The sequence below is a fragment of the Zootoca vivipara genome, chromosome 1, assembly GCF_965207765.1.
Source record: "Zootoca vivipara chromosome 1, rZooViv2.hap1.1, whole genome shotgun sequence".
In the NCBI taxonomy this organism is placed as follows: domain Eukaryota; kingdom Metazoa; phylum Chordata; class Lepidosauria; order Squamata; family Lacertidae; genus Zootoca; species Zootoca vivipara.
In genome coordinates, this window is record NC_142582.1 from 83,247,220 (window position 1) to 83,275,017 (window position 27,798).

The window sequence follows — 27,798 nt, forward strand, 5'->3', positions numbered from 1 at the left end:
TCAGCCTGAATGGTACAATTGTGCAGTGCAGTCTGGGAACTGTTCAGAGCGCTGTTTTGTGGTACGTGTTTTGATTACTATGGCATGAGGACGGAGACAAGAAGGGTCCAGCATTATGTACTAATACCTCGTTCCTCTTGGCTTATTACATCTAACAGAAGGGGCTGACTGCCTGGGTCCACAAATGAAAGTGATTAATTACTCCATGCTTGGAGTGGTCCCAGCTACCTTTAGAATAGGCAGTTACAAGGTCACGTCTAAAGAGAGCCTCCCTGAATTCTAAGTATTGCAACAAGTACAGGCTGGCTGTCAAAAAGCCCCTCTTCAGTAAAGTGCACAAGTGGCTGCTTGTCAGGGCCAAGCACTTTTGGAAGATTATTTGAATCCATTTTCACCTGAATCCCTGATTGTGAACTGCTTTTACAGCACTTGAGTGCTGAGAGTACAGCTTATGATGGCCTACAACGAATAAACCCTGTGGCCTGTTGTGCTTGCTTATGGATCTCTAGGAAAGACAGTCAAAGCTAAAGTGATCGCACCAGCTGTAACTTGCTGAGTAGCCATGGATTGGATAGGCTGCCAAGCTAGGAGCAAGATGGAGTAACTTGCTGCCCATTCTTCCCTTCCACACTTGTGCGTATGCCTTGAACCTGCTACACTCCAGTTTTCTTGGGGCAGGCAGAAGTGGTATCAACAAGGCGAAGAAGTCACTGACTGCCTACTGCTGTTCACCAGAACTTCTCAGAATCATTGGTCAGCTTGGAATAAAGAAAAGGGCATGGCATGTTGCACCCTTCTCCGCAGCTCAGACCAAGCTCCAACAATGGCTTTAGGAGTGGAGATTTCTTTAGGGAACCATCATCTTCCAGGGCTGTCTCCTTTTTGTTTGTTTCTAGTGAAGGAGTATGGGATCCGGATCCCTCCCTTTGTGTTTCTTGAGGAAGGGAAGTTGTGCGAGGGAAGTTGTGTGCACATATACACACACACATTTGCATGTGCATGTATATAGTAGGTGGGGGTTCATGTCTTTGTGTATGTATGTCATAGCTGCCAAGTTTTCCCTTTTCTCGCGAGGAAGCCTATTCAGCATAAGGGAAAATCCCTTAAAAAAAGGGATAACTTGGCAGCTATGATGTATGTATGTATGTATGTATGTATGTATGTATACCAGAATTGGATGTGTTGCCCTAAGTTCACACACTGATTTCTGGGTGTGTGTTTCCACCTTCTATTTATATAAATACTTTCTTTCTAGTACTTTGAGCTGTTGTGCTTTTAGTGTGTCAAGAAGATAGAATACTAGAAATGATTTGGGGTAGAAAGGAGTTGATTATATGTACACTGATTGGTCAGCTTTATCTGATGCATGTGGTTCATAGATACTGAAATATTTTGCATTTGGGTGAAATAATTTTGTACCTTTGAATAAAAGAAGCCTACCTGAAGCTTTGTTATAAAATGTATAAGTGTCCTGCCTCTTGAAAGCAGAACAATCATTGGGTTTCTTAAGCTCACATGGCTTCTTACCATCTTTCCCCTGTGTGTGTACATGTTCGTTTATTTAATCTTGAGATTTGGATGGAGCCAAATTATTTGATAGCAAAATTCATCATGGCCAAGTAGTATTTCACTATTTTAAAACTTAAAACTCTGTTCATTGTAGCAGATCATTATATAACCCTTTTTCATTGATATACTGTTGAAAATATATTAAGTTGTTGACATGAAAAATAATTGGCCCTGAAGGTCATAGGTTTGTTTCCTTACTGAGACTTAGTTATTTAGCTTTACTTTCTAATAGGTATGTATTTTAATAACTTTCTTATGTGACCGCCAGCTACCCCCTTCATCTATGTATTTTTAACACTTGGATAGGTTGTGGAATGTCCTGGTCTGCTGTCGAGGGGTTTAATTTAATTTGTTTTAATTCAAATGCATACAGTTCGTTCCACCTAGCTCTTTGGTAGGATAGCAGAAGTTGGTTTCACTAAGTCTTTCATTCAGTCTGTCTATTACGGCTCCTAATCCTTGGACTTCAAAGCTTCTGCCATTTATAGCCTATTAAAGCCAGGAAGTTTCTGATGGATTAGGACAAGGAATGAGTTTGAAGTTAGTAATGCACACCGCTGTCAACGATAAGGTCTAGTTTATTACCCTACGGTAGTATCTGCACATTTATGGCTATTCTCTTTTAATTGGTTATAGTAAAGCTGGGACCATTAACCTGGTTGAGTATCAAATGCAGGATATCCTGGCCAGTGCTGTATAGGGAACACATTTCTGGCTTTGAGCAAAGTCAGGTACATTTTCTGTTATTTGAACCAGTTGTATTTTTGATATACATTAATGGGAACTAGAAAGAGAACATCAAAGGTAATTTTTGCTCATTGATGGCCCTACAGTAAATTCAGATATGAAATTGGCTCTTAATATTGGCTACTGCATCGGTGGATATAAAGGCAGTTAGCTTATCCACCTCTCCCCACAATTCCCCATTGAGGGCCCCATAGTAACTGTATAAATTCATCTCTCTTTATGTATTACCAATTCTCAATTTGTAACTTGGTTGTGTAATAAAAAATATTGTAAGCCTTTGCTACAGGCTTACAAAAATTAAAGGGAAATAATATGAACTCATTCCAGTGCTCACTGTAAGAGTATAAAGTTACAAGCAAGTTTGAAGCCCCCACCCTAGTATCTTAATGACTACCTGACATTTCTGAAGTGTGCTTCTTCTGTTTTATTTTAAAACAAAACAATACTAACAAACATGTTACAAGATTGTAAATCGTGTAAAATGAAGTCAGACATAATGTTGTGAAACTATTAATTGCACAAAATCTAGAACTTGTGCTCTGCCACCTTGGTCCTTAGAAGCCCAGGGAACTATAAATGTAGTAAAATCCAGAAATTCACAAACACAGGTTGTTTCCATTAAAAAGGTAGCAACTATGAGGTCGCCTTATGCCACATGTGCCCACTCGACTACTTCGATCAGCAGAATTGGCACTACTACAGGTGCCCCGTAACACCTGTTCTACATTTAGAAGAACTTGATCATTTAGTGTGGCAGTGTCCGCACTTTGCAACAATTTTAATCTGTTTTAGTATTTTAACTTTTGTATGTTTGAAAGTAGGGTTGTATGTTTTTCTTGATTTTACTGTTTTATCTTATGAGGGGTGTTTTGTTTTTTTTACCCAATCAAGTGTTGTATCAGTTTTATGAAATAAATAAATAAAATAATAAATGAATCCAGAAGTGTCAGCTTACAAGTATCAAATCTTTCAGAAAACCATAAATGCTGCTGTTATGTGCCAAAGAAAGGAAGGACAGTGGTTCTCCTTTCCTTGTGAAGAAATATACAGTACAATAATATCAGAGCTGAAAATCAAGCCGTAGATTTTTATTATTATAATAAAGCTAAAAGTGGCAGAGACATCTGCAGCCAGATGGTCTCCTCACACACTTTCAAATGAATGATGAAGTGTTTTTCATTTTGCTTTTTTCAAATATAGGTATTTCCTGCTTAAATACCTTTGTTAGGAGATGAGCAAGTCACAATGGACAAATGTTCCAGAGGACATCGCTTCCTTGTAGAGCTGGGTCTGAAGTTGATTGTGTCATAGGTTCAGAGTAGAAACAACCAGCTTTTCTGGGATTTTGAGAAAGGCAGCCTCAGAACTAGAAGAGCTCCCTTGTGCTGGCTGCAGTAAAGGGGGCATGTATAATCTCTGTGATTACACTGTCACAGAAAATTGTAGCAACAATGTGCATCATTGTACAGTCAAACCTCAGCTCCCGAACGCTTCTGTTTTGGAATGTTTCGGCTCCTAAACGCCGAAAACCCGGAAGTAAATGCTCCAGTTTTCAAACATTTTCCAGATGCCGAATGTCCGGCGTGGCTTCCACTTGAGTGCAGGAAGCTCCTGCAACCAATCAGAAGCCACGCCTCGATTGTCAAACATTTCAGAAGCAGAATGGGCTTCCGGAATGGATTACGTTTGACAGCTGAGGTTTGACTGTAACTGTTTTATCTGTCCTACTCATACAATTGTGAACTAACGGTGATCGTACTGTATACAAGGTCTGTGAAATGTTAAGGTAATTCATAACTCATAATTGTATTGTTGCATTTATGCAACTGTAACATATGTTAATATAACAATATTTCTATTACATTTAAGAAAACAATGGAATCAGAAAACACACTGTTTTCAAACCACATTATAAAGGGAAACTCTCAATGAAGGCGTGGTGTTTTGGTTCTTTGCTTGCAAATGGTGTCATGCCGAATACTTTCCACCCGGTATTGTATCTGTATGGCTTCCTTGGGCTTCTTTTGACACCAAAATCAGATTGAGGCAATCAATTTCTCTCTCACTGGAGTATTAAAGAGCCTTTGAGGGCTATTGGCTGCATGTATGTAAATAGATAGTTAGACATCATTAGCAGAGTGTTCGGTGTGTAAGGAGGATTGTCGGCTCAGCCAGGGTGCCAACAAATGCATATGACTTGCACATAGGATATTAATTTTAAAAAATAGACTGCTTGGAAGCTTTGCAGTGTTATAGGAGAAACTGATGTTTTTCACTTAGTCTGCATTTGCTAAAATAAATATTGTGGTCTAAATGTCTGTAGGATAGAAATATTTGTGTAGGCAGAAACATTATTATAATTCTCCCTTCTTATCCAATAACTTTTCATTAACATTTAACTCTAAACTGATGGTCTTTAAGCTCAAGAAAATTATGCAGAGTGGGTAAAAGTTACAATGTTAAGAGTTGATCTCGTTTCCACTGCTATTGCCACACCATATTCTACAACTTGAAATTGCTGTCACCTCCGTAGCATCCTCACTTCACTATTGGTAGTTATACCTATAAGAGATTTAGTTAACACACAAATCTCTAACACAGTTTATTCCTGCTCCTTAGCAATGCTGATAGTAGAAGGATGTTAATTTAGTGAACTTATCTCTATTTAGATGCAGTACAAAAAGCATTTCCTGTTTCAACCTGAAATGATGCACAACCTGCTAAAGATGGATAGCTATCTGTCTATCCAACCTTCCCTTAAGGAACTTGTGGGGTGACACATCTGGCCTTAGCCTGTTTCTTCTCACTATGACCTTTTGAGGTAAAGCTAAACTAAGATAGTGCCTTAGGTCACCCGGTTCAATAAACAGGATCTGTCTGTTAATTTTTTGCAATTGTTTGGAGTTAAGGAAACATACAAAAACATACAATAATTAAATTGTCTACTACTGAGAGCGACTAGAATTTTTGTTTAGGTAATGAACTTAAATTTAGGTCATCACAGTGTCACAGAACATGGCTCTAGAAAGCCACCATTTCCTCCTCTCATCTTCTCTTGTGTCTCACTAGATACTCACACGGCTCCATTCCTCTTCCATCTCATCTGATTCATACCTAGCCTTTTCTGGAGTGTATACCTTATTGCCCCTCTCTGTAGCTTGCGTGTATTTGTGTACACGCGAAGTGTGTGTTCTGCCACTGAACCAAGGCCTCACTAAGAGTGCTAGCAAGAATTAATTATATAAAACATTTTTTAGTTTTAACAAGGGCCACCTTGGAGTAGGAAACTGAAATGATTATATTTCCAAAACCTCTCACTCTGTATTTCTTGTTTCTTTTGCTCATCTGGGCCAATTCCGCCTTTCTTAAAACCCCTCCAAGGTAAACTTTCTTTTCATAGTTGTTTAGTGTGGTTTGGAAAGGGGTACAGTTTTCCTAAGGAAGCTGTCTCAGGTATTATGTTTGGATGCCAGCATCTGAAGTGTGCAGAACTTTATACGTTCTTTTGGAGTACTCTGTAAACTATGAAATCACACTCTCCTAGCAGTGAAAATGGACATCTGACCATAATCTCCATCAACTGTGTTTTCAGGGAACAAAGATGTTTTCATGCACATCTCTTTTATGTGTACCTACTAATGCCATATGATGTCAGTCACAGAAAAGTTAAAGGGATCTCTTAGGTTTGATATCAGTGCCACAGTACTAAGATCAGAGAGAATGTCTCCTTGTAAGTAAAAGGAGAGGGATCTCTTGTCTGATCTTAGTGCTAAGCACCACAGTGCCATGATTGGCAATGAACCCTCTGCCTGCCTTTTCGCTGAAGTGCAGGCAGAGGGTTCTTTCCAGTTACCCTCTTCTCCCAGATTTGGAGTGGAGAGGGCTGCGAGTGCTGAGTGAGTTACTGGCCTGCTTGCCTGATGTGTTGGAGTGCATGTATGAGTGTTAGAGAGTGATGAGTGCTTGGTGTCTGGTGCATGTGTATTTGTATTTGTAACAAAGGGAAGATAGAGGTACATACTTTTTTCCATGGGGGGGTTGTCCCATCTACTTTTGCCCCATCAGTCATTGGAATGTGTGCATGCAAAGAGAGAGAGAGAGAGAGAGAGAGAGAGAAAGAGAGAAGTATGGGTTCCCCACCCCTGTATTAAATAATGGTGTATGTTCTTAATGCTAGTAGTATTCAAAGTCGTACCTGTATCTCAAGGTTATTTGAATTAATTGGAGTGTCAGAATACATTGGATGAATTTCAGTGTTGTGCTGTTATAAATTTTGCCAGACAAAATTATTCCCTCTCCCCTCCCACTGCATGCTGTTCTGGGGTTCTCCCACAGCCATTTGTGAGAGGAGGAGAAGGGAGAACAGTCCCATTGTGCAAGCAGACACCCATGCATAGGGCTTCCACTGACAGGGTTTGTCAAGTGAATCCCTCCCATAGTTTAATTGTCCTGCTGTACTCATGGCCTAGTACATGCAAAGAGCACAAGGACTTGATTAGGGGGTGGGGGTAGAGGTGTAATAAAACTGCAGATGAGATACAGCAAAAATACAAATAAAATCTTAGATTTTCTTCTTCTTCACAGAAACTGTTTGGCCGAAAGTTCGAGTGCCACTAAAGGTTGTACGGACCACAGAAAACAAGTTGAGTAACCGCTTCTTCCCCTATAATGAGATTGAAACGGAAGCAGTGTTGGCCATTGATGATGACATAATCATGTTGACATCAGATGAGCTGCAGTTTGGTTATGAGGTAAGACGGCTTCTGCTTTTGCATGACTTGAGTTGATGGAGTTAAATGCTTCTGGGGACAAATCCTCAGCTAAAATGTTCTTAACCTTCAAGTAGTGCCATGATGCATAATCAGCATAAAGTTCTTGCAGCTATCCAGGAAATGCTGTTAATCTTCAGAAAATATTATATTTGCATTTTGCTGCCCTTGCTGCCCAGCATTGAGGGAGGATTAACTATAGTTCTTTTCCAACTCATATGCAAGCTTAGCACATAAATATGTGTGCCAGAGAGCCTGAAAGATGAAACTCTTGGACAGAAGCAGAGGGGAAACTATATTTGTATTTCTTTCATTACACTTTTTGGGGATTTCCAAAACCTGTCTTTCTGTGTTGCCTATTTAGTCATCTACTATAAACAGAAGTTTAGTCTTCAGCACCTTGGATGATTATTATGACACAGGCCGCCCCAAAATAGAAACAAATTAAATATACAATAACCACAGGAATGATACCATAAGATATGAAGCAGCAGAAAAGTAAGTCAAGAGCAGAAAATAAAACAGCACATTCCACAACCAGGATGCTACCACTGAAAAGGCCCTACCTGCTACTCCCCACCTGGCAGGAGTTCCTGGAGAATATCTTGGTGCCTCAGTAGATGGATGTAGAGAGCAGTGCTATTTCATTGGAGATAGCTGGAGCAGTCCTGGAGTGACTGCTACAGCTATTACTAGCCCTCATCCAACCCATCACTACTGATATGTCTAGATACTGGTTTAGGGCTTGCATGGCCACACAACAAATTTCCTAAAGATCATCCCCAACAGTTTCATACTGGGGGTGTGTACTTCACAACACAGCTGCCTGTGGCAATCACCCAGTACCATTCTCTGAAACTAACCCCATAGATAGGAGCCAAACCACAGAGTCTGTCCAGGATGATGCTTTCAAAAGGGACTAAGAGATAAACCAGAAGCAACAGGGTCTTATTCTTATTCTTATTCTTATCTTGATAAAGGTCATCAATCAAGGTGACCAAGAGCAGTGCAGTCCTGTCACCAGGCCTGATCCCAAACTGATAAAGGGTCTAGATAATCTGTATAACTTACAACCCTATTGAGACACTTCCTCCCAAAAAAGACCATTAGCACCCAGGTGGTAGCCACGATGAGCAAAGATTGAGAGAGTACGTTGCCAGTACCTGTTGGCACTGCTGTTGGCAGTGTCATCAGGCCACATTAATTTTGTGATTCCCTCCAAGGGTGTGAGGTTCAGCACTCCTGGAGTTCAGCATTGTGGAAGCTGTAGAAATCAAAGAAGTTGGCAGTGCTGAACGTTACAGAATAATTTAGGAAAAGTCATTGGGTTTGGCTGGAAGTTGAAGGTGTGAGAGAAGATGAAGCCATGTCAGAAAGCTTGTTTTTCCTTTAAGTGTGCAGGGTTGTTGTCTTTTTAATAAGAGAGGGATATTGTTTTATGTGGCAGAGAGGGGAATGAGATGGTCTGGATCCTCAAGTAAGGAACTAAGGAAGAATGAGAAAGGAGTGGGTGAGCTAACAGTAAAGGTAAAGGGACCCCTGACCATTAGGTCCAGTCGTGACCGACTCTGGGGTTGCAGTGCTCATCTCGCATTATTGGCCGAGGGAGCCGGCATACAGCTTCCAGGTCATGTGGCCAGCATGACTAAGCTGCTTCTGGTGAACCAGAGCAGCGCACGGAAACGCCATTTACCTTCCTGCTGTAGCGGTACCTATTTATCTACTTGCACTTTCATGTGTTTTCGAACTGCTAGGTTGGCAGGAGCTGGGACCGAGCAACAGTAGCTTAGTACAACAGTACTAACAGTAGCTTAGTACAAAAGTGCTCTTTAGATTTTCCTCCATAATTATGAAGAATAAGCTTAAGACAGTTGACATTATATGGAGTTGGTTTGACAATTGACATACTGACTTAAACAATAATAAAATATATGTGGAAAAAATAGATTTAAGTATGCCATATGTGTCTCCAGACAGGGAGGTTCTCCCATGGGGATTAGCAGTTATATGAGCATCCAGGTTTATATTTTCTTCTTTTGGGGAAACATGGAGGATGGAAGGTTGCACCCAAACAGGAGTGTGGACAAGTACAGAACAGCTGTGTATTCACAATGGAAGGCTAGATAAATGAACATGTAGCTGGTTCAGAACACACCAGGAAGAAGGACAGAGGATAATTTTTCCTTTGACACACAAGCTTTCAGAAAGAAGAGAGCTCTTGACATGGGACTACTTTCAAATAAGCCGTTTCCTTGGGCAAGTCTCCAAGAGGACTGTGGCATGTTGGTTTGAGTAGACTTGGCTAAATAATCTCATGTGTCTGGACTGCTGGAAAAGGGCATGGTGAAGCAGCTGTAATCTGGGGAATTGGCTGGAGTATCTGTATATGCGTTGTTTTTGTGTACTTGAAGAATTTGCATTCTAAGTGTGGCTTAGTTTCAGTAAATCAAAACTTACAACAAATTGTAATAATATAGACCATTTAGGAGAGGAGGATAGAAAGGTAAAATTTGTTTTTTCTGGGAGAATGCAAGAACCATCAGTGACTTGACAGACCAAAAGGTGGCAAAAAGCCATAAAGAAGGGTGCAATATAAGCCCCCTAAGGATGCCCACTAGGCACGTGTTCTGATGGGCAGGAGGAAGCTCCAGCTCATATTTCACTTTAAATGTAAGAACATCAGAAATTATACCAAACATGCACTGACCACCCTTTCCGTATATAGATCACTTCACAGTGGCTCATGTTAAGTAGGCTACGTTAGTTTCTCAAGGCAATATAGTGATTCAGTGACTGAACTGGGGATCTGTAACTCCCAGTCCCACATTTGAACTTCAGGGTCCATTTTACCTAATTTGCCTGACTTATGTTGGCCAGATGCTTGGATTGTGGAACTGCCTGAATAACAGCCTGGATAGTCTTTGTGTGAATTTGCTGCCATTTGGACAGAGCCTCCTCTGATTTGGCAGACACATCTGAGTCTTGCAAAAGCTGTTTTTCTCTTAGTGTGTTTAAAATAGTAATAATCATAACAGCCACCAATTTATAGAATAATTCTAGAATCCAGGGCAATGCCATGCATATGGGATAGAAAAGAGCCCTAAAACATATCTGGGCGAATGCACAACCATGCTAATTTTTAATATTAACCGGGGGGCGTGGGGGGGGGGACTGAATCAAACATCCAGAGTGTGGCAGTTCCTTTTTTATGCTGTTTCCTCTATAAGAGCATGAGGGGAAGTGTGTATAAATACAGTTCCTACCTTCAACCCGCAAATCAGTGACTGCAGATCAATCTTCCCTGGGCCAGAGTGTCTTTGACTTGCTTGACAGGCCTGAGCTGGCTACCAGATGTTTAACCTGTCCTCGGCCTGTGGTAATTTATTTATCTGTTTATGTATTTCACCAAGAAAGTATCTGTTGCATTTCTGAGCAGTTTGCAAGGGAATTCTGAGGGAACAGTAGCAACATATAATGTTACCAGGAGGGTTTCTTTTTTAAGTGCCTTGCTTCAGTCAGGAGAAACATTTGGAAACGTGATGTTGGTAACTTTCTTCCTCTGCTTATTCTCTAGACCTTGTTTAAACATGTGGCTGAACTTTGTAGCAGCACAGACTTGTCTGGCTGTATCGATTAGGCTTTTTATAAAAAAAGAAGAAGAGAAGGGGGGTTACTTTGATCTCTGTACACTTTCAGCCATAAAAATTAAAGTAACACTCAAAAGTGTCAGACATTTTTTTTACTTGTTAAAAGTGAACTATTAGGGTCCCTAATGATTTATTGCATGGTGCAAAGCTACTGAAGCAAGAGCAATATAGCCCCTATGTGCTGTTTAATTTAAGGAGGCATGCGAATATCTACGGCTCTGTGACTTGAAGTGGAAGCTTTGTGAGAAGTAAGAGGACAGCTTTTCAGCATTGTGTTGACAGAAGTACTGACAGATAGTGTTCTGTGCTCTTAAACAGTTAGGGCTATACAACATTTCTACCCATTCATCAGCTGTTTCTGTTCCCCTTACAAGAAAGATAAAAGCAAAAGAGCAAAGAAATGTAACATGGATTCAGCTGAACATAATTTTTGAAAATGAAGGCGAAGCAGACCAGTCTTGCTCTAAACCACATTTTCCATTTTCAACCTGCATGCAGCTGGAAGTTACCTTTCTTTAACCATGACGTGGCTGTGTTTAAAATTTGGGGTTGATAATTGCTGTCTTTGAAGGTTTCATTACAGTTAATTCTGTTTCTTTGTCTCCCAAAATATACCTTTAATAATAGTTGTAGTGCTTATGAATCTCTCTGTTTATCTCTCTGTGTTGGGAATTGCCAGTCTTGTGTTCTGTGTGAGAAGCCAGTGGCTTCAGCCCTGCCTGCTTCTGTACACTGCTGAAAAAGAGGGATAACTCTTGCTTGTTCTTGTAGCCCAGCTTGCTTGTAAAACCAACACACAGGGGGTGATAGGCATGCTGAGCCCTACCCCCCCATCACTGTGACCGTATTCCTTGTCCAAGACTTGGAAGGCAACCTCCCAAAGTGGAGATCCTCATGCGCTCATGGCATCTCCCCACAGAGTTTAGAACCCTGAAAAAGCCATGGTGGTGATAAGGGGGAACTTACTGTGCTCATCCCTGCTTCCTTGTGAGCTTTACATGGGAATAGAATGCCTGAGGCAGGCTTATGTTTTACATTGATGATAAATGCTAGGTGTCTGTTGAGGCTGAGCGAAAGATTTCTGCTCTTCTTGCTGTTTAAGGTTTAACTTGGCACACTTCCTGTATATTCATACAAAAATAAGTCAGGCCTGGGGCAAAGCCAAAGTGTGTCAGCTAGGTATGGAAAAATGTTTGGCTGCTGCTGTTGTCGTTTTTACCTAGTTCTAATGCTCTTCGACATATAGTTGCTGGACTTACACTTTGCCATTCTTCTGCTACGGTAATAAAGCGAGCACTATGTCCTATATGAGCAACAGCTGTTTTCCCTATTAATCTAAAGTTTAGACTCAAAACTTTCCTATGAGTATATTTTCTTAACTGTTCATAGAAGAATGTATGCTGTCTTCAACATACGAGCATGTGATTACCTTTATATGTGGTCACCAGTTAGCAATAAAACACAGACTTTATCACCCATTCTAGCTCGATCTTTATACATTTCTGGTCATGAAACTGTGGTTTGGAGGCAAGGAATGTGATGTCTGAATGGAACCTGGGTTTTGCCTCTGTTCCTAACTTAGTAGTAGTAAATAGCCCATCCTTAAGGGAGCCTCTCATTTCTTCTCCATCATTGTATTATACATAAGTATGTTTTGGGTGCTTCAGAGCAGAAAGAAAGGTGGGACAACTCCAGCATCTCAGGGTAATTTTGAGATAATTTATGAATAAGTCAATTTATAAGCTATACTACAGGCCTCCTTATATTTCAAAGCTAAATTAGACTAGCTTTATCATACTTATACAAGCAACTTGTATAATTTTTCTGAAATAATCTAATTTAGCATGATAAGCCTTAAAATGTTTTTATTTCAATTTCACTGCCTGGTTCCTTCCTCTGCTTCCATTTATTAGACACACTTCAGTTTACATCAGAGTTTTGTGATGTTCTTAGTCTTTAATACCGGTACATGCACTATGCTAGCCAGCTGAAACTGTCTTCACAGCTGAGCCAGCCTATTTTCAGCTTTCCCCCCCAGTCTCTCTTTAACCATTATCTCTTCTCTTCCCCTACAGCTGTACTTTAAAAAACAACAACCCACCAAGTTTTCCCTTAAGTTTCCTGTCTGGCCTCTCATTATCTGATCTGCCTTTATGGCACAACACTTTTGCACTGGTAGGTGCAAAGAGTCGCAAACTCAGTGACACTGTAGCAACACTTCTGCAGGGCAAAGAGAAGGCTGGGACATCATAGAGACTGCCAAGGAGAGCTGGTCCCCATTTTGCATTATAGGGTCCATAGGGTTAGAAATAGGGAACTGGTGCTAGATCCTTGGACAATGCCAACAAAATAAAAAAATAAGGGTAGAGAAGAGGGGAAAGCCACCAAAAGAATGTTTGAAAAATGTTTGAGAAATGAAACCAGGCCAGGTTTGAGCTGTGAAACCCCAGATTCTGTGGCACTAATGTATGATTGGCAGCATTAAAAGCAGGGAGAAAGAAGGACCTGAAGAGCAGAAAGACAGGGTGAGAATCTTTGGGTTTGACAAGTAAGATTCTTGTGTAAGATTCTTGTGCATTTTCATCAGAACTGTCTTGGTTTAATTATCGGGATGTAAACCATATGAAATAAGTCAAGAAGCATTATCAGAGTGAAAATGGAGACACCAAATGTAGACTGACCACATGAGAAGTTAGCTAGCTCTTCCATTGTTTCTGATGTTTTGACTGTGATCTGTCAAAACCGATCCACACATTATGTGGCAGTCATGTTTAATGTGAATACACTGGTGATCACAGTGTTTAATGTGGCGAGCACTCAGAACCGTCAAGGCGGAGATGCACATCTCCTGTCACTTGCGGGTAATAGTAGAGATGAATTACCATTGGTACATATTACAAGAACGTACGAATATCCCTGCTGGATCAGACCAAAAGCTCCATCAAATCCAGCATTCAACAGTGGCCAGGCAGATGTTTCTAGGAAGCTTACAAGCAGGGCATGCCAGAAACATCCCTCCCTTGCTATTTTACCAGATTGGACTATTTGCCCAGCATTGGGGCAAATAGTCAAACTGGCTTGTTTGACTTCCAGTGCTCCTTTAGGGCCTCTAGATGAGGTCCTTGCCATCACCTGACACCCTTAAATGGAGATGCTAGGGCTTGAACCTGGGACTTTCCTGATGCTGAGCATGTGCTCTTCCACTGAGTATGCTCCCTCTGCAGAAACTTCTTTTCACTGGCGTACTGCCTCTCAGTATTTACTTACAGGCATACACAACTTCTGTGCTTTACAGTGCTCACTGTAGTGAACAGTGGTACATAGGTGAAGCACACCTGTCACATTATCCCTAAATGTCTGATTAGTGCCAGTAGCATTGCTTGTGCCAAGCAAGGGAAGCACCCATGCTATTTTTAAATATTCACACATACACATGTGTGTGTGTGTGTGTGTGTGTGTGTGTGTGTGTGTGTGTGTAAATTATAACCACAGATAACTAAACAATGCACTTCACAGATAGAACTTCCTCTGTCTTTAAATGGCCTACCTGCAATTTGTACCACCGTATTATTGGGCACGCGCATCTTTCCTTTCCTGCTCACTCGGGGAAATGTGTCTTTGAGTAATGTAGCCAGCACTGTATAGAAGCTAAGGGGTGTATTAATGATGACTTGTCCCTATGCCTGTCAGCTTGTGTTTTGATCTGGTAGTCGCTAGCAGAGTAATGAAGTGATAGGAATAAGCATCCTGATTGTATCCAGGTGCCAGGAACAAGGCAAGTGGAAAGAAACTGTAGCAGTACTGGTACCAAAGCACCTAGAAAGTTGTTGAAAAACATAAAAAAAGTTCTCATGTATATCCAGAAGTGACTTGAGCCACACTAGGAAATGATTCATACAAAACTACTAGATTTTACTAGATTTGTCCATATAAAAACTATTAACCTTATGATCAAAGCATTTGTCTTAACCCGCCTGTCCAAAGTCTAAACATGAAAGCTGAAATTGTTTTCTGTTTATTTTTGTAATAATAAGCCGTGTTTGCACAAACATTCTTTTTTTCATTTTTGAAAGTGCATATTGTATGAAGTACTCTTGTGAAAATTTATTGTTTCAGATTACTGTGTCACTAGGATATTTTTTTTACTCACTCCAAATGGAGTATCACAAACTGTCACTGTGGTTACTGACTGAAATGAAAAACAGTCAAATCTGAAGCTGTTTGGGGGAGCATGTGGTAGGTGAAAGGAATTGAAGAAAGTGAAATAGGCCACCAGGAAAGACTGTTGTGTGAAGCAACCATTTAATCTCGAATAATCCTTTTGCAAGGGAAATGAAAGCAGATGGCTGCTTAACACAACTCAAGAAAACAACTGAAATGTTTCGAAGACACTTGTTTATAACATCCCATAAGGATGACAGACTGCCTGAAGAGTCTTGATCCCTGTACTATATTGATGCGCAGTAGAGTGGTATTTAGCAGCCACTGCCAAGTTAACACAGGGACAACTGAAAGTTAGCTATAGACCAGAGTTGGGCAAGGTGCAGCAGCAGTGTTGATGCCACAGTAGGGGTGGGGCCACACACACCATTCCCACAAGAACAGATATAACAACAACAACAACAACAACAACAACAACAACAACAACTGCTTTCAAAAAGGCCCAAGGAGAGAGCAGTTGCTGAAGCAAAGATCACAAAGTGGGGAGGGGGAGGTTGGCCAGGGGAGTTCTGATTTACACCATTGTAACCTGTGGCAGACACTCCGTATTAATCTATAACTGTTATTTTCTGGGGGGGGGGGTAAACAATATTGTTAAGCCAAATTGTCCAGCTTTTCGGTGAATACTGTTAGCGTAACACCTCAGTTATACTCTGCAGGTATGGAGAGAGTTCCCTGACCGGCTTGTTGGATATCCTGGTCGCCTACATTTGTGGGACCATGAAACAAGCAAGTGGAAATATGAGTCGGAGTGGACCAATGAAGTTTCAATGGTGCTCACAGGAGCAGCGTTTTACCACAAGGTAAGATGTGACATAATTCTGAAGTGGTGGATTTGCATGTGGCATAGGGACAGAGCCTTGTATATCAGTAGTTGATGGTAGACACGTTATAGCATAATGCAGGCATTGGTGATCTTCCTCAAATGTGCTGGTAAAGGCAGATATGAAGGAGAAAGAAGCCACATTCTGTTGGTGCATCCCTTTGAATAAAATGTCTCTCTGTTTGGAATATTTGGATACAGACTTGGGGGTATAATGTTATGGGTTTTTCAGCATAGGGGAAAGGCTAATATGTTTGCATACAAGTGGCTATTTTTATTCATCTCTTTGCCCTTGAATGGCACATTCCATATTTTAAAAATGCTTTTGAAAGATTCATTGATTTGAAAGAAGTTCACTGTGCGACATAAGGAAGTTCACTGTGTTTGAGTAGCTCAAGCCCAGACATTTTATGGCCATGTGGTGCTGGTTCTTTGGATCTAGGCTACTGGCACAATTAAGATTACCAAAAAAAAAGGTTTTGAGCAACATTTAGAGTGGAATGATGAGGTAATGATTGTGTTACCATAAGCCGCGCCTTGGTTTCTGAACATTTCGGAAGTTGAACGGACTTCCGGAACGCATTCTGTTCAAAAACCAAGGCACGACTTTAGTTGGTCCAGCAAGTTCAAATTGAGGCTTGCCATTTTAAAATGCCATGTTGGATCAAGTATCTAAGCTACTGAAGAGATGAGGGAATAGAACAGTGGGGTGGGAATACATGTTGGGCATGATACACCTCTAGTGGATTTGTATCTTCATGGCTGCCTGCTCCCATGTACCTGCTTGTGTACTGCGCTAATCCTCACAAGTCCTTCTCCAGTTGCCCCCATAGTGGTGACCAATGACAGCCTTTCCAGTAGTGGCATGCCCATCTTTGGAGTACACTCCTTTAGCGCCCACTTTCTCTGTGGCACACTTTTACATTTTTTAAATAAAAGGTATTTTAAAATGCCACCTGTCTTTTGGAGCGCACGCACGCCCTCCAATTTTATTTTTCTGCTGTTTTATTTTTATTATGCATTTGTTTACTTTTTATTATTCTAATTTTAATTCTAATTTTATTATTAATTCCATTTTGTTTGTCTACTGAGGTACTCCGAGCATGTATAAAATAAAAGTAATCATAAAATACAGTTGGTTCCATCCAATGATGCAAAGGCCAACCTGAAAGGTCCAGCTCCGAGGGCCTTCTGGTGGTTCCCTCACTGTGAAAGCGAAGTTATGGGGAACCAGGCAGAGGGCCTTCTCGGTAGTGGCACCCACCCTGTGGAACGCCCTCCCATCAGATTTCAAAGAAATAAATAACTATCGGACTTTTAGAAGACATCTGAAGGCAGCCCTGTATAGGGAAGCTTTTAATATTTGATGAATCATTGTATTTTAATATTCTGTTGGAAGCTGCCTAGAGTGGCTGGGGAAACCCAGTAAGATGGGCAGGGTATAAATAAATTATTATTATTATTATTATTATTAATTTATTTATTTATTAGAGGGACTGCTGCAAGGATGTGGCATAATTTTTTTGTGCAAACCTCTGTTAATTCCCAATGGAACCTGCCCACCACTTAACTCCCATTCCAGTTCAAACCTGTCTTGGTTTTTTTTATGGCTTAGGAAACCTGTAACTGTAGCAAATATGCACAAAGCTTGCCTATATTTCCTCAAATTGTTTTTCCTTTCTGCAGTATTTTAACTACTTGTACACATACAAAATGCCTGGGGACATCAAGAACTGGGTGGATGCTCACATGAATTGTGAGGACATTGCCATGAATTTTCTAGTGGCCAATGTTACTGGAAAAGCGGTCATTAAGGTAAGCTTTGCTTCAGCTGTTCTCTCCGACTTGGTAATGTTGTAGTGCCATGCATGTATTTTATTCATGCCATTTTTTTATCCCACCCTTCCTCCAAGGAACTCAAATGTACAGGTTATCCCTCACAATAACCCTGTAGAGTAGATTAGGCTGAGAGACAGAGTGATCCCATTAGCTGTGATCATTCTGACCAGACAAATGTTGTGTTGGGTGGGGTGTGTGTATGTGGAGAGGAGAGCAAGTTAAACATTTTTTGTTCAAATCACTGAGCAAAATTAAAAGGGGGGAAACATGTCCAACCCGATCCATCCCTGTCTATCTTAACTGGCAACAGCTGATTTATAGGAATGCTAATTGCAGGAATGTTAATTGCAAGATCAGTTTTTAAATGAACTTTTATCCCTGAATTAATTTCCTGACATGTTTCAACACATTTCCTTGGCCTGGATGTTCACTTTGTCTGCTCATTTCAAAGTGTGTCAACTCGGAATGAGATTTAGAGGCCTCCAGGCATTACTTCAATTAGCAAGGTCTGCTTTCCTGCCTGTCCATCATCATTTATCCAGACCGGTGGCTGTGTTTCCTAGAAAAGCCTTAGAAGATAAAGTGTGTGTGTTTGCTGTGAGAGTTTCTGAACTGTGCAAGGGCACTGCAGAGTCATTTGGCACCTCGGTGCAGTTGGGAGAGCCTCGCAGAGTTTGCCAGTCAGCTATTAAGTGAGCAAAGTGTGTCTGTTGGATTAAGGTTACGGTGAAGTATGGGAAGCTATATTTCATCGCTCTTATGGCTGCAAGAACAAATGGTGTTTATACAGGGACCTTGGCAGTGAGAAAACAGTCATTAAACAGGAATTAAGGAGCTTGTCATCGCCACTACTTTCCACTTACAGAAGGCAAAACCCCTCCAAGCATTTTTTTATTGGGTCACTGTGAGTTTTGCAGTCAGCTGGGCCAGATGGAACTAAGTGGCATGGGTTCCCCCCCTTCCTTCGAGGGTTTGACTTACAGTACAGATACGTTCAAGGGCACTGTGCTGCATTTCTGAATGCGGGGATTAATGTTTGTGCTGTGACAATGTTGTGTTGGCTTTGCACAGGTGACCCCAAGAAAGAAATTCAAATGTCCAGAATGCACAGCTATTGATGGGTTATCACTAGACCAGACACACATGGTGGAAAGGTGAGTGTCCCATTCTGTTCCCTTGCCATTATTCCCAGTGCTTAATCCACCAGAGTCTTTGAAGTTAGAACCAAATCATTCACTGCTTTTATTTACAAAAACCTGGTTACACAAATCTAATTTGCAAAGGCAGTTTTAGCATGAGACAACTTGCCTGTTACTTATGCTGAGAAGCTAGCTGATTGCATCCCGAGCCCAGCAGGTCTGTTGGGTTTGAATATGTATTATACACACATATGAGCACAGGCATCCTTGTGCTTAATAAGAAGGCATGTCAAGCAATAATAGAATTGTTTCAAGTAAATTAAAATGATGAACTTATTGGAATGACAGAAAACCAGAAATAAAATGTGTATAAGAAAAAGAGAATTATCTGAGCTCAAGGCTTTGGAGGTGCATCCTGCGCTAGTATTTTAGCATGAAAGCAGATAGAAGTAAAACATGCTCCCCTTTTGCATATCTCCTTTCATAGTCCATTGATGACTCCATTAAAAATCATATTTTGCTACTTTTTGAAATAGGATTTAGTGATATTGAACTGATTTCAACAGGCCTTAACGGTCAAGTCTATGTTGCCATAAGAGAGGGAAAATATGTCATATGAAGAATAATCTGAAATGCACACTTCTAAATGAGAGTAACTGGGAGGAACAGTATTATAGTGCAAACAAATTACCTATTGTGTTACATTTCAGAATCCTGAGCTCTGTAATTCTGTATAGAAGGGCACCCAGTCAGAAGAGAAGTAGCTATTTAAAGCACACTTACCATGACATCTACACACTCCTTCCATTATAATGCCTTGCAACTATCACAATAGGGATATTTTGTGTTCACTTTGTGCTCTTCCCATCGGCATGTTTTACTGAGAAGTTAAGAGATCACTGGTGAAGTGGGCACTGTCACAGGCTGTCTAAAGGACTGATTTATGAGAAGAGATTAAGACAAATATATATAGCCTCGATAAGAAATTACTAAATAGGTATAAGTCTTCAGGTATTTAAGAATGTAAACACCAAGCATGGTGATAAGTTATTTTGGGTGGCACAAGGATATATAATATGAAAAAAGGGGATTAAATTCAGGAAAAGCCATCAGGAAGTACTACTTAATCATGACATCTTATGCTATAGATTAGAATAGTTTCCAATTGAAGGGGGTGGATTCCTTGGGAACTTTAAATGTGAAATGAACCTTATCCTTTTCCTCCTGTGTGGGCCCTCTGACACTCTCATCATGAGTCTTGTCAATGAACAAACTAGGCTGTCACCTGCGTGGCACTACGTTCCACATTTTAACCAGGCCCTAACCTGTGTTAATTTTGAGAGAAACCTTTCCTTCCAAGCAGTCTTAAGACAGGACTGCACTAACTTTAGAGGATTCAGAGGCAAGAACTAGTTGCACAGTATTCTTCATTTTCAGTTTAATATCATAGGTTGAATCCTCTTGTCCGTGGCTTAGAGATCTTATTTTGTGTTCTACCTCCCGTGTTGGAGGCAATATTGCCTCTACATACCGGTTGCTGAGAATCGCAGGTTGGTTGGTTGGGTGAGTGCTGTTGTGCTCAGCTTCTGCACACAGGCTTCCCATGGGCATCTAGTTTTCTACTGTGAGAACAGAGTGCTGGGTTGGGTAGGTTTGGCCTGAGCCAGCAGGCTCTTCTTACGTTCTCATACCTGGCTTCTCAGATTTTCAGGCTTAGGTATGGTTCTACTGCTGTAGACTTAAATTCCTCATCCGCACCACTTCCACAGCATATATGGATGAGATAATAGTTATGAGAATCATCCAATGTGGGTGTTGGGTGCGTGAACGGGCCTGTTCTGTCTTCAGTGGTACTAGTCATGTTTCTCCCATCATTTTGGGCTGATGCATCATATTTGATCCAGATGTGTCGTTCATGCCTTTAAGGGTAGAAAGCACATTTGGCTTTAATGTCCATTGTGTTTACGGGATATCATTTAATTTTCATTTCTGTCAATAGCTTTTATCATGCAGATCCCCTCCCCCAAATATCAAGTTGACATTAATTTCATACAGGGTATTAAAAGAGCTGCTGTACTGACATTATTCTTATTATTTAGTCGGCCTGCGTACCAAAGGAGCACAGGGTGGTGCACTTCATACATGCGGTATTTGTGTGTTCATTTTGCAGGTATCAGACTGAATATACTGCGCACAATATTAGTATCCTAGCGCTTATGTTTTTGTCTGTTTTGGAAATCCATGTTACCAGTTCTAATGATTACAGACTTATAGGCATTGTTGATTTCAAGCTAGTGAAAAGTTTTAAAAGTTTCTATTGGCCTTATGGAATGGACACTAATACCCCACAATGGTCATCATCCTCCATGGCAACTTTTTCTTGCTTCCCTCAGCTTACTGACCACTTAATCATAATTGTCATGCCCTTCCTTCCCTTGCTACTTTCACCACCCAATTCCTTACTTTCCCCATCATAAAACTGTTTCCCCACTATCTGACATTGAATGAGTTTTTGCACCCTTTGTATTAGCATGGTCATTGGAACTTAGTATGTTAAACATCCAGCACAGTTTACCAGGGTACCTTATAGACATCAGAGTTCTAACAGTTATATTCTTTCAGATAAATTTGTTCTGTTACTTACTGCTAACCCCGTGGGGAGATGGGGTAAAATCCAATATTATTAAATATGGATACTTTATTTCACTCAGTTGGACAATGAAAATAAACCAGTCAGTTTCAGGTTTGGGTTTTAAAGTAATGTTGTATTTCAAGCTCTCAAGTACAATCAGTGCTGTAGAGACCCTAAAGAGAATGCTTGTTTGTTTTTAGGGGAAACCCTGTTTCCAGGGAATTTTTAAAATAAAATAAAAAATCTAAGAACTATTTCAGAATGCCTTTTGGTTTCTTAACTGCTTATTTTTGCAAGGCCTGTTCTGAGCCAAATTCAACCTGACAGTGGCTCTTTAAGAGCTATGTTGGCAGCTAATCCGCCCTAGTTTACAGCATGTACATTGCTTTAAGAATGCCTGGAATTCTGGTGGGGAGGGAATAGGGAATCTTTGACCTCTGTGGAAATGTGCAGCTGACAGCATCTCCTTTCTTTTTGCTACGATTAAATGCTTCAGTCAAAGAGCTTCACATCTTTGCCAAATCCTATATGGTATGAGGCTCCGCCTCCTGTTTTGTGCATCTGACGAAGTAGGAAAAGGCATGCAATATAGTTTGCTAGGTTTAAGGTGCCAATGGCCCCTTTATGGTACTTCCTACAACTTACACAGTGACTCCTCCGAACCCACTTGTATGCTCACCACCCACATGTATTTGATGTACAGCTCTGGGAAAACTAGGATCTTCAGACAGCAAGATTACAGATGCACACCTTAATTCTGAGAGTAAAGGAGAGTCCCTAAGTACCCAAGCCTGAAGACTGAGTGTGATAATTTCCTACAGGAGAAAAAAGAAGGGAGGGAGTATACCTGATCTAGGAGCAAGTGGTGTGCAAAGTCAGGGATAGCGGGATGTGTCTTCTGTGTGAGAGTTAAGCTCTCTCCTTAGAATCCTGTACCTGCAAGGTTACAGCATTCCTTGCCCATTCTTTGGTCTGTGGTCTAGGGAAGCAGAAAGCTTTATCCATAAGATCGCAGAGCAAATAGGGGGTTCTGTTGGAGGTGTGAGCTACCAAAGCGCTTAAAATCTGAAGTTTAAATACAGTTTTGGGCTAATGCACCTCAGTGGACAGGAGAGGGGGCTTTCTGGATGAGGGAATACTATAAGACCTGTATTTCTTTGAATCATTGGAGGGTTGTTGTTTTTTGTGGGGGTTTTTTTTTTGCAAATTCCTGTACTTTAAAAGCACCCCACATTTAAAGGCTACATATAGTTAAAGGGCAAAGGCCAAGTTATAGAGAAAAGTTTTTGCCTGGTGCCTAAAGATAATACAGTGTTGGTGCTAGGTAATGCTTTTTGGGGAGAGCATTCTACAAATGAGGAGCCACCACAGAAAAGGCCTGTTCTTGTGTTGCTACTTTCCTGACCTAAGATGATCAGCTCAGGGTTCAAGCTGGTTCAAATGAGGGGAGGCGTTCTGCAAGTTATTGCTGTCCTGGATTGTTTAAGGCTTTATTGCTCACAAACAGCATTTTGAATTGGACCTAGAAATTGATTGGTCCTGTTGGGGCCAGGATTGGTTTTATATGCTTAAACTGTCTTGCGGAAATTCTGCACTAACTGAAGTTTCCTTCAGAGGCAGCTCCACGTATAACAGATTGCAGTAATCCAACCTAGAGACTACTAGAGCATCAACAACAGTGGTTAGGCTATCCCTGCCCAGATAGAGGCACAGCTGAGCCTCCAGATGAAACTGATGGAAGGCACTCTGTGCCACCAAGGCCATCTGAGCCTCAATCAACAGCAAAGGATCCAGAAGCACCACCAAGCTATGTACCCACTCTATAGTGTAAAAAAAAAAAAGCAAACGATGTAAAAAGTCCACATTGGCACCCAGTGTTTTGAGAGAAAATTAAGTTATAGTAAGCTGGATAGTAGGTGCATAGCTAAACTTAGCATATTATAGTGAAGCGGATCTGTTGCTAAGCAATGCAATTGTTTCTTTCCGTAGGTCTGAATGCATTAACAAGTTTGCCTCTGTCTTTGGGACCATGCCTCTGAAAGTGGTGGAACACCGGGCAGATCCAGTCTTGTACAAAGATGACTTCCCTGAAAAACTGAAAAGTTTTCCTAACATTGGAAGCTTGTAAAGAATAGGCACAGGGCCAATTGGATATTGGGATCCAATACACAAACAGTGACTGGTGCCGAGCATCAGGCCTCGGAGAAGAGTTCCTGGTCGTATTGCAAAGAGGATGCAGAGGTGCCTCTCTCGTGGTGTAATTCAAGCTTTTTCCATGGACAACAAGATTCTTAACACAGGGCAAAGAATCAAACCACATGATGCTGCTGCTGCCGCCTTGCTATGTAGGTCTACGGAAATGCCATACAAATATTTATTTGTTCTACAGATCTTACATCATGACAAAGAGTTAAGCACAAACAATACAGAATCTTACACACACACACACACACACACAAATATTTTTTCTCTAAGGGCCATTGGTTGTCACTTAAATCCATTGTGGAATCTATTGTGGAAAACACTGCTATCTCTCCTAAGAGCTGCTTTCTGCGTTTGCTTCATAGACCCCACATTTCTCGTCTATGCAAGCCTGGCTTACGTGGAGCCTTTGAGATTTGTGATTAGCATTAACTCTTCTGCAGATATGCTAGGGTGGTTTTTTTGTTGTTGTTGAGTAAGATTAGAAAAGAAGATGGGTATGACACCAGACATATACAGGGGGCGGGGAGACAGCAATTGGAGTAAAATAAATCATTTCCTTTACTCAAATTACTACTTCATGAATGTGAGCACATTTCATGTTTGTTTTCACAGAAGAGAAGACTGCATGCTTGACCAGCCTCAGTCCCCTTTTCTTACTATGCTGAAACATTTTTTTCAGTTCAGAGGCACATGGTCAAGAAGACAAAAACCTATGCAGCATCTAAACAAATACAGTTGATACTTTGAAACTTTGCTTAGGAAACAACATGCCATGTTCTGATTCTTAAACATGTTTCTGGAGAGAAATTCACTTTCTCTTTTGGATTGTGCAGGTATGAAGTATATTCACAGCGAATAAAAAGCAAACTTTTCTGACCAGCCACTATCTCAAAGCTACACACAAAGTGTTAGTACGTAAAATTCACTGTCCACAAGATAATTAAAATCCATTCACTGCCCCATAAAGGACCACAGTTCAGTAGAATGTGCTTCCCATTGAAAGCAGTCAGTCACCAACCACCTGTACTTGTACACAAAACCTAGTTTATTTCTGCAGGCCTTCCCAGAAGGACAAACCTATTCACAGATTGGAATTTGTTGGCACTTTTTAATGAAAACGCTTTGTATGTTTTACTGTATTTTGGTGGTTTTTTTTATACAGTGCAGGGTTAGCACTTCTGTTACAATTTCTAATAAACAAATAATACAACACATGCTTTACATGCAAACAGGTTCAATCCCTGACATCTCAACATAAAACAGGGAAAGACTCCTATCTGAAATCCTGGAGACGATGTCAGTCAGTAGAGGAAGTGATGGGAAAGCACATACAAAATAGTTAAAGTGGTGCATCAGAATGAGCTGGACTAAGGAATGAACAGACATGCTTTTGAATTGCACAGAACTCTTTACCAGAAGTTAATTGGAATAACATGTATAGATTGATTTATGTTGAGTTTCTTTTTCTCTTGAGCTAGCACAGCAGCAGCTAATACCCAAACTAAAGATAGTTGGCATGAGTTTATGTTCATCTAGGTGAGGAAAGAGTTTTCCTCTTTGCACCAACAGTATGGCGTTCCAGTTTGATGCCTTTTGGGAGATTAGGAACCTTTTTCATCCTTGTCACGTGAGACTGAATGAAAGAAATTGAGAATTGCATAGACCCCCCCCCCGAGTATCCTGGTGAAAAAAGGGCTTGCTCCTTGTCAGGGTGATACTGATAGAACACTGGCTGGAAGGGGGTGTTTCAACTTCAAACTCTCAGGGAGTTATAGACTATTCCGTTCATCAGGGAAGACAGGTTTTTCTTATGTATTTTTTTCTAAAGTTTCCCAGGTTGCATCCTCTGCTATATCTTTGAGTAGAAAATAATGATAGATGATGAAGGATTTGCTTATTTCAAAACATCAGGAGCTTTATTTTGAGCCACAAAGAACTCTTCAGTAGAATCTGATTTGCAAAAGGAACTAATTTTGCATATGAGTGAGATAGTGGGCAAAGGACTCTCCTTCCTTCTGGTTTCAGAGTGCTTCATCTAAGCTGGTTCTCTTTTCCTTGGTGCAGCATTTATCAGCGGTCACTACAAAGCAAGTGAGAGTGGGCTGTTCTCTTTTTCTACCAGTGAGAACTTAAGCTCAACAATCTAACTACTTTTTATGTATGTTTCATTATAAACTATCATCCCTGCCCTTATAGTTTAAAAAAACCTTCCATTTCCATTCTTAGGAATACAGTGTGCAAGTTCTTAAAAAAGTTATCCTACATATATTGGTGTTCCGCAATTTGATTTTCTTTATTTGGGATAAGCTCTCCTTTTAAGCTGAACTGCTGCAGAATCTGTGCCCATCTTTGCAACGTTTTATGCCCTTTTAATTCCTGCCCCCATTCACAAAGCCTTAGTTTGGCTATAGCAATTAGTTGCTCTTAATTGTAAAAATTATTTCACAATACTTCTGTCATTAGAAGGTTTTTGTGTCCACCAGTTTAAACTAGGTGTAAAGTTAGGATAAATGATTACCCTGACTTCCTTTCCATTTTTTTGCAAAATTGCAAACAAGACCAGATACATATTTTTAACATAAGGAAGAATATTTATTCCCTAAGTGCCAGAGATTATAAGACACTTAACAATTCATAAACCTTTGTTTCATTATAGGACTCATTTCATAACCAATCAATTTATCTGTTTCATCATTTAACCACCAGCCATCTTTGACAGTTTCTGCTTCTTTATCTCACCTCTTTGACAACCCACATTTCCTAAACTATGATAAGGATGTGGATATCTCAACCATGGTTTACTAGTTACCTTCTCAAATGTTACTAGATCAGTATATTCTTTAGGCGTTTCTGATACACTACCAGGATCTCCAACCTGAAACATCCTGTTCCGACTGTATGGAAGCGCTGTTGTTTTTTCCTGGAAAAGGTGATGTTTCAATGTTACCTTTCAAGATGTCACCCTTGGCGAGTCCTCTTTGCGCTACTGATAGTTCTTGACTTCCAGTCTTCGGGTTTATCCACACTTTCATTTGACCCATGTTTTTGATATATTACATATTCATCTCTTGAGTCCAAGAGCTGCTCTTTTTGCTCCACTGCTGAGTCAGGTTTTACGAGATCCATCTCCCATTTGGACAGTCAGGATTCAGCATAGCTATCGCTACAGTCCCATACATCTTGTAGATGTTCTGTATATTGAATCAAGTATGCTGAAGAAGTCTCTTACGTGAGCCTCCCCTTTTTCCCGCAAGGGTTTCTGTGTCATCATATTATCACCCTAAATGTGTGTATCTCGGCTGTAGTACATTAATGCATATTTTCATAAAGGCAAATCGTACATAACTGGGAGGGCAATTGTACCCACTGCCACAGGTTTATCAACTGGAAGATAAACTTATCAGATTTGCACTAAGTGGAATTCTGATTGGCAAATGGAATCTCATTTCACACATGGCATTTTTTAAAGGTGTACACTAAATGTTAGTTAACTGCACATCTGAAAGTGAAAAATGTGAATGCAGTAAATGGGTTTGTACTTTTGTCAGGGAGCTGTGATAAGCTGCAGCTCCTTGTTGAGTGTACACTCAGTAGCAAAATGAGTGTACACTCACATTTGCTGCTGCCTAATGTGAAAAAATTCAGAAGCAGTCTGAAATATCCCTTTCTACCCACCTAGATTTCAGAAGTGAACAAACACTCTTTGTCTTTGAAGGAGTTCCACTGAAGGTTGCTTTTTTAAAATAAAAGTCTTCAACCAGTAAAATGTGTCACAGGTATGGTCCTAAAACATTTCACAGCTGCATTTATATTGGGAACCTTTTTTCCCCCTTCTGTCTGTTAGCATTCTTTAATGACATTGTCCAGGGACCACTTTCCCCCTGTGTGTGTGTAAATGCGTTTTCTTTTTTAAAATTAAAACATTTGTAAATACAATGTGCCTGAGTCAATATATTCTCTTGATTGTACAACCTGAGGGGATAGTAATCTTAACAATATATCAAAGATGACTTGTGATTTGGGGGCGGGGAAGTATTTTAAAAGAAAATATGCCAAAGTGTGTACGTTCTGTTTTACACATGGAAAAATTTACTGTGGGTTGTAGCAGCTCTACTCTGATTCTTAAAACAAAACAAAACAAAATAAGCAAAAACAAAATCTACACTGAATCTTCTAAAAATATCAACTCTTCAAGCATCTGGTGGGT

General features: G+C 40.4%; 1 protein-coding gene across 3 annotated transcripts in view; it reads left to right on the plus strand.

The window, feature by feature from the left end:
* The window catches only part of EXT2 (exostosin glycosyltransferase 2), an 87,569-nt gene extending 60,042 nt beyond the window's left edge, over window positions 1-27,527 (plus strand). For 2 of the 3 annotated variants that reach the window (XM_035115986.3, XM_035115977.3), the window contains exons 10-14: window positions 6,901-7,067; window positions 15,613-15,756; window positions 17,463-17,591; window positions 18,687-18,769; window positions 23,376-27,527. In XM_035115986.3, coding sequence (XP_034971877.2) covers window positions 6,901-7,067; window positions 15,613-15,756; window positions 17,463-17,591; window positions 18,687-18,769; window positions 23,376-23,514 — 662 coding nt within the window. In that variant the 3' untranslated portion in view covers window positions 23,515-27,527. The remainder of the gene's footprint in view (window positions 1-6,900; window positions 7,068-15,612; window positions 15,757-17,462; window positions 17,592-18,686; window positions 18,770-23,375) is intronic. The other variant, XM_088669113.1, reaches the window with a different exon arrangement.
* The last annotated feature ends 271 nt before the right edge of the window (window positions 27,528-27,798 follow it).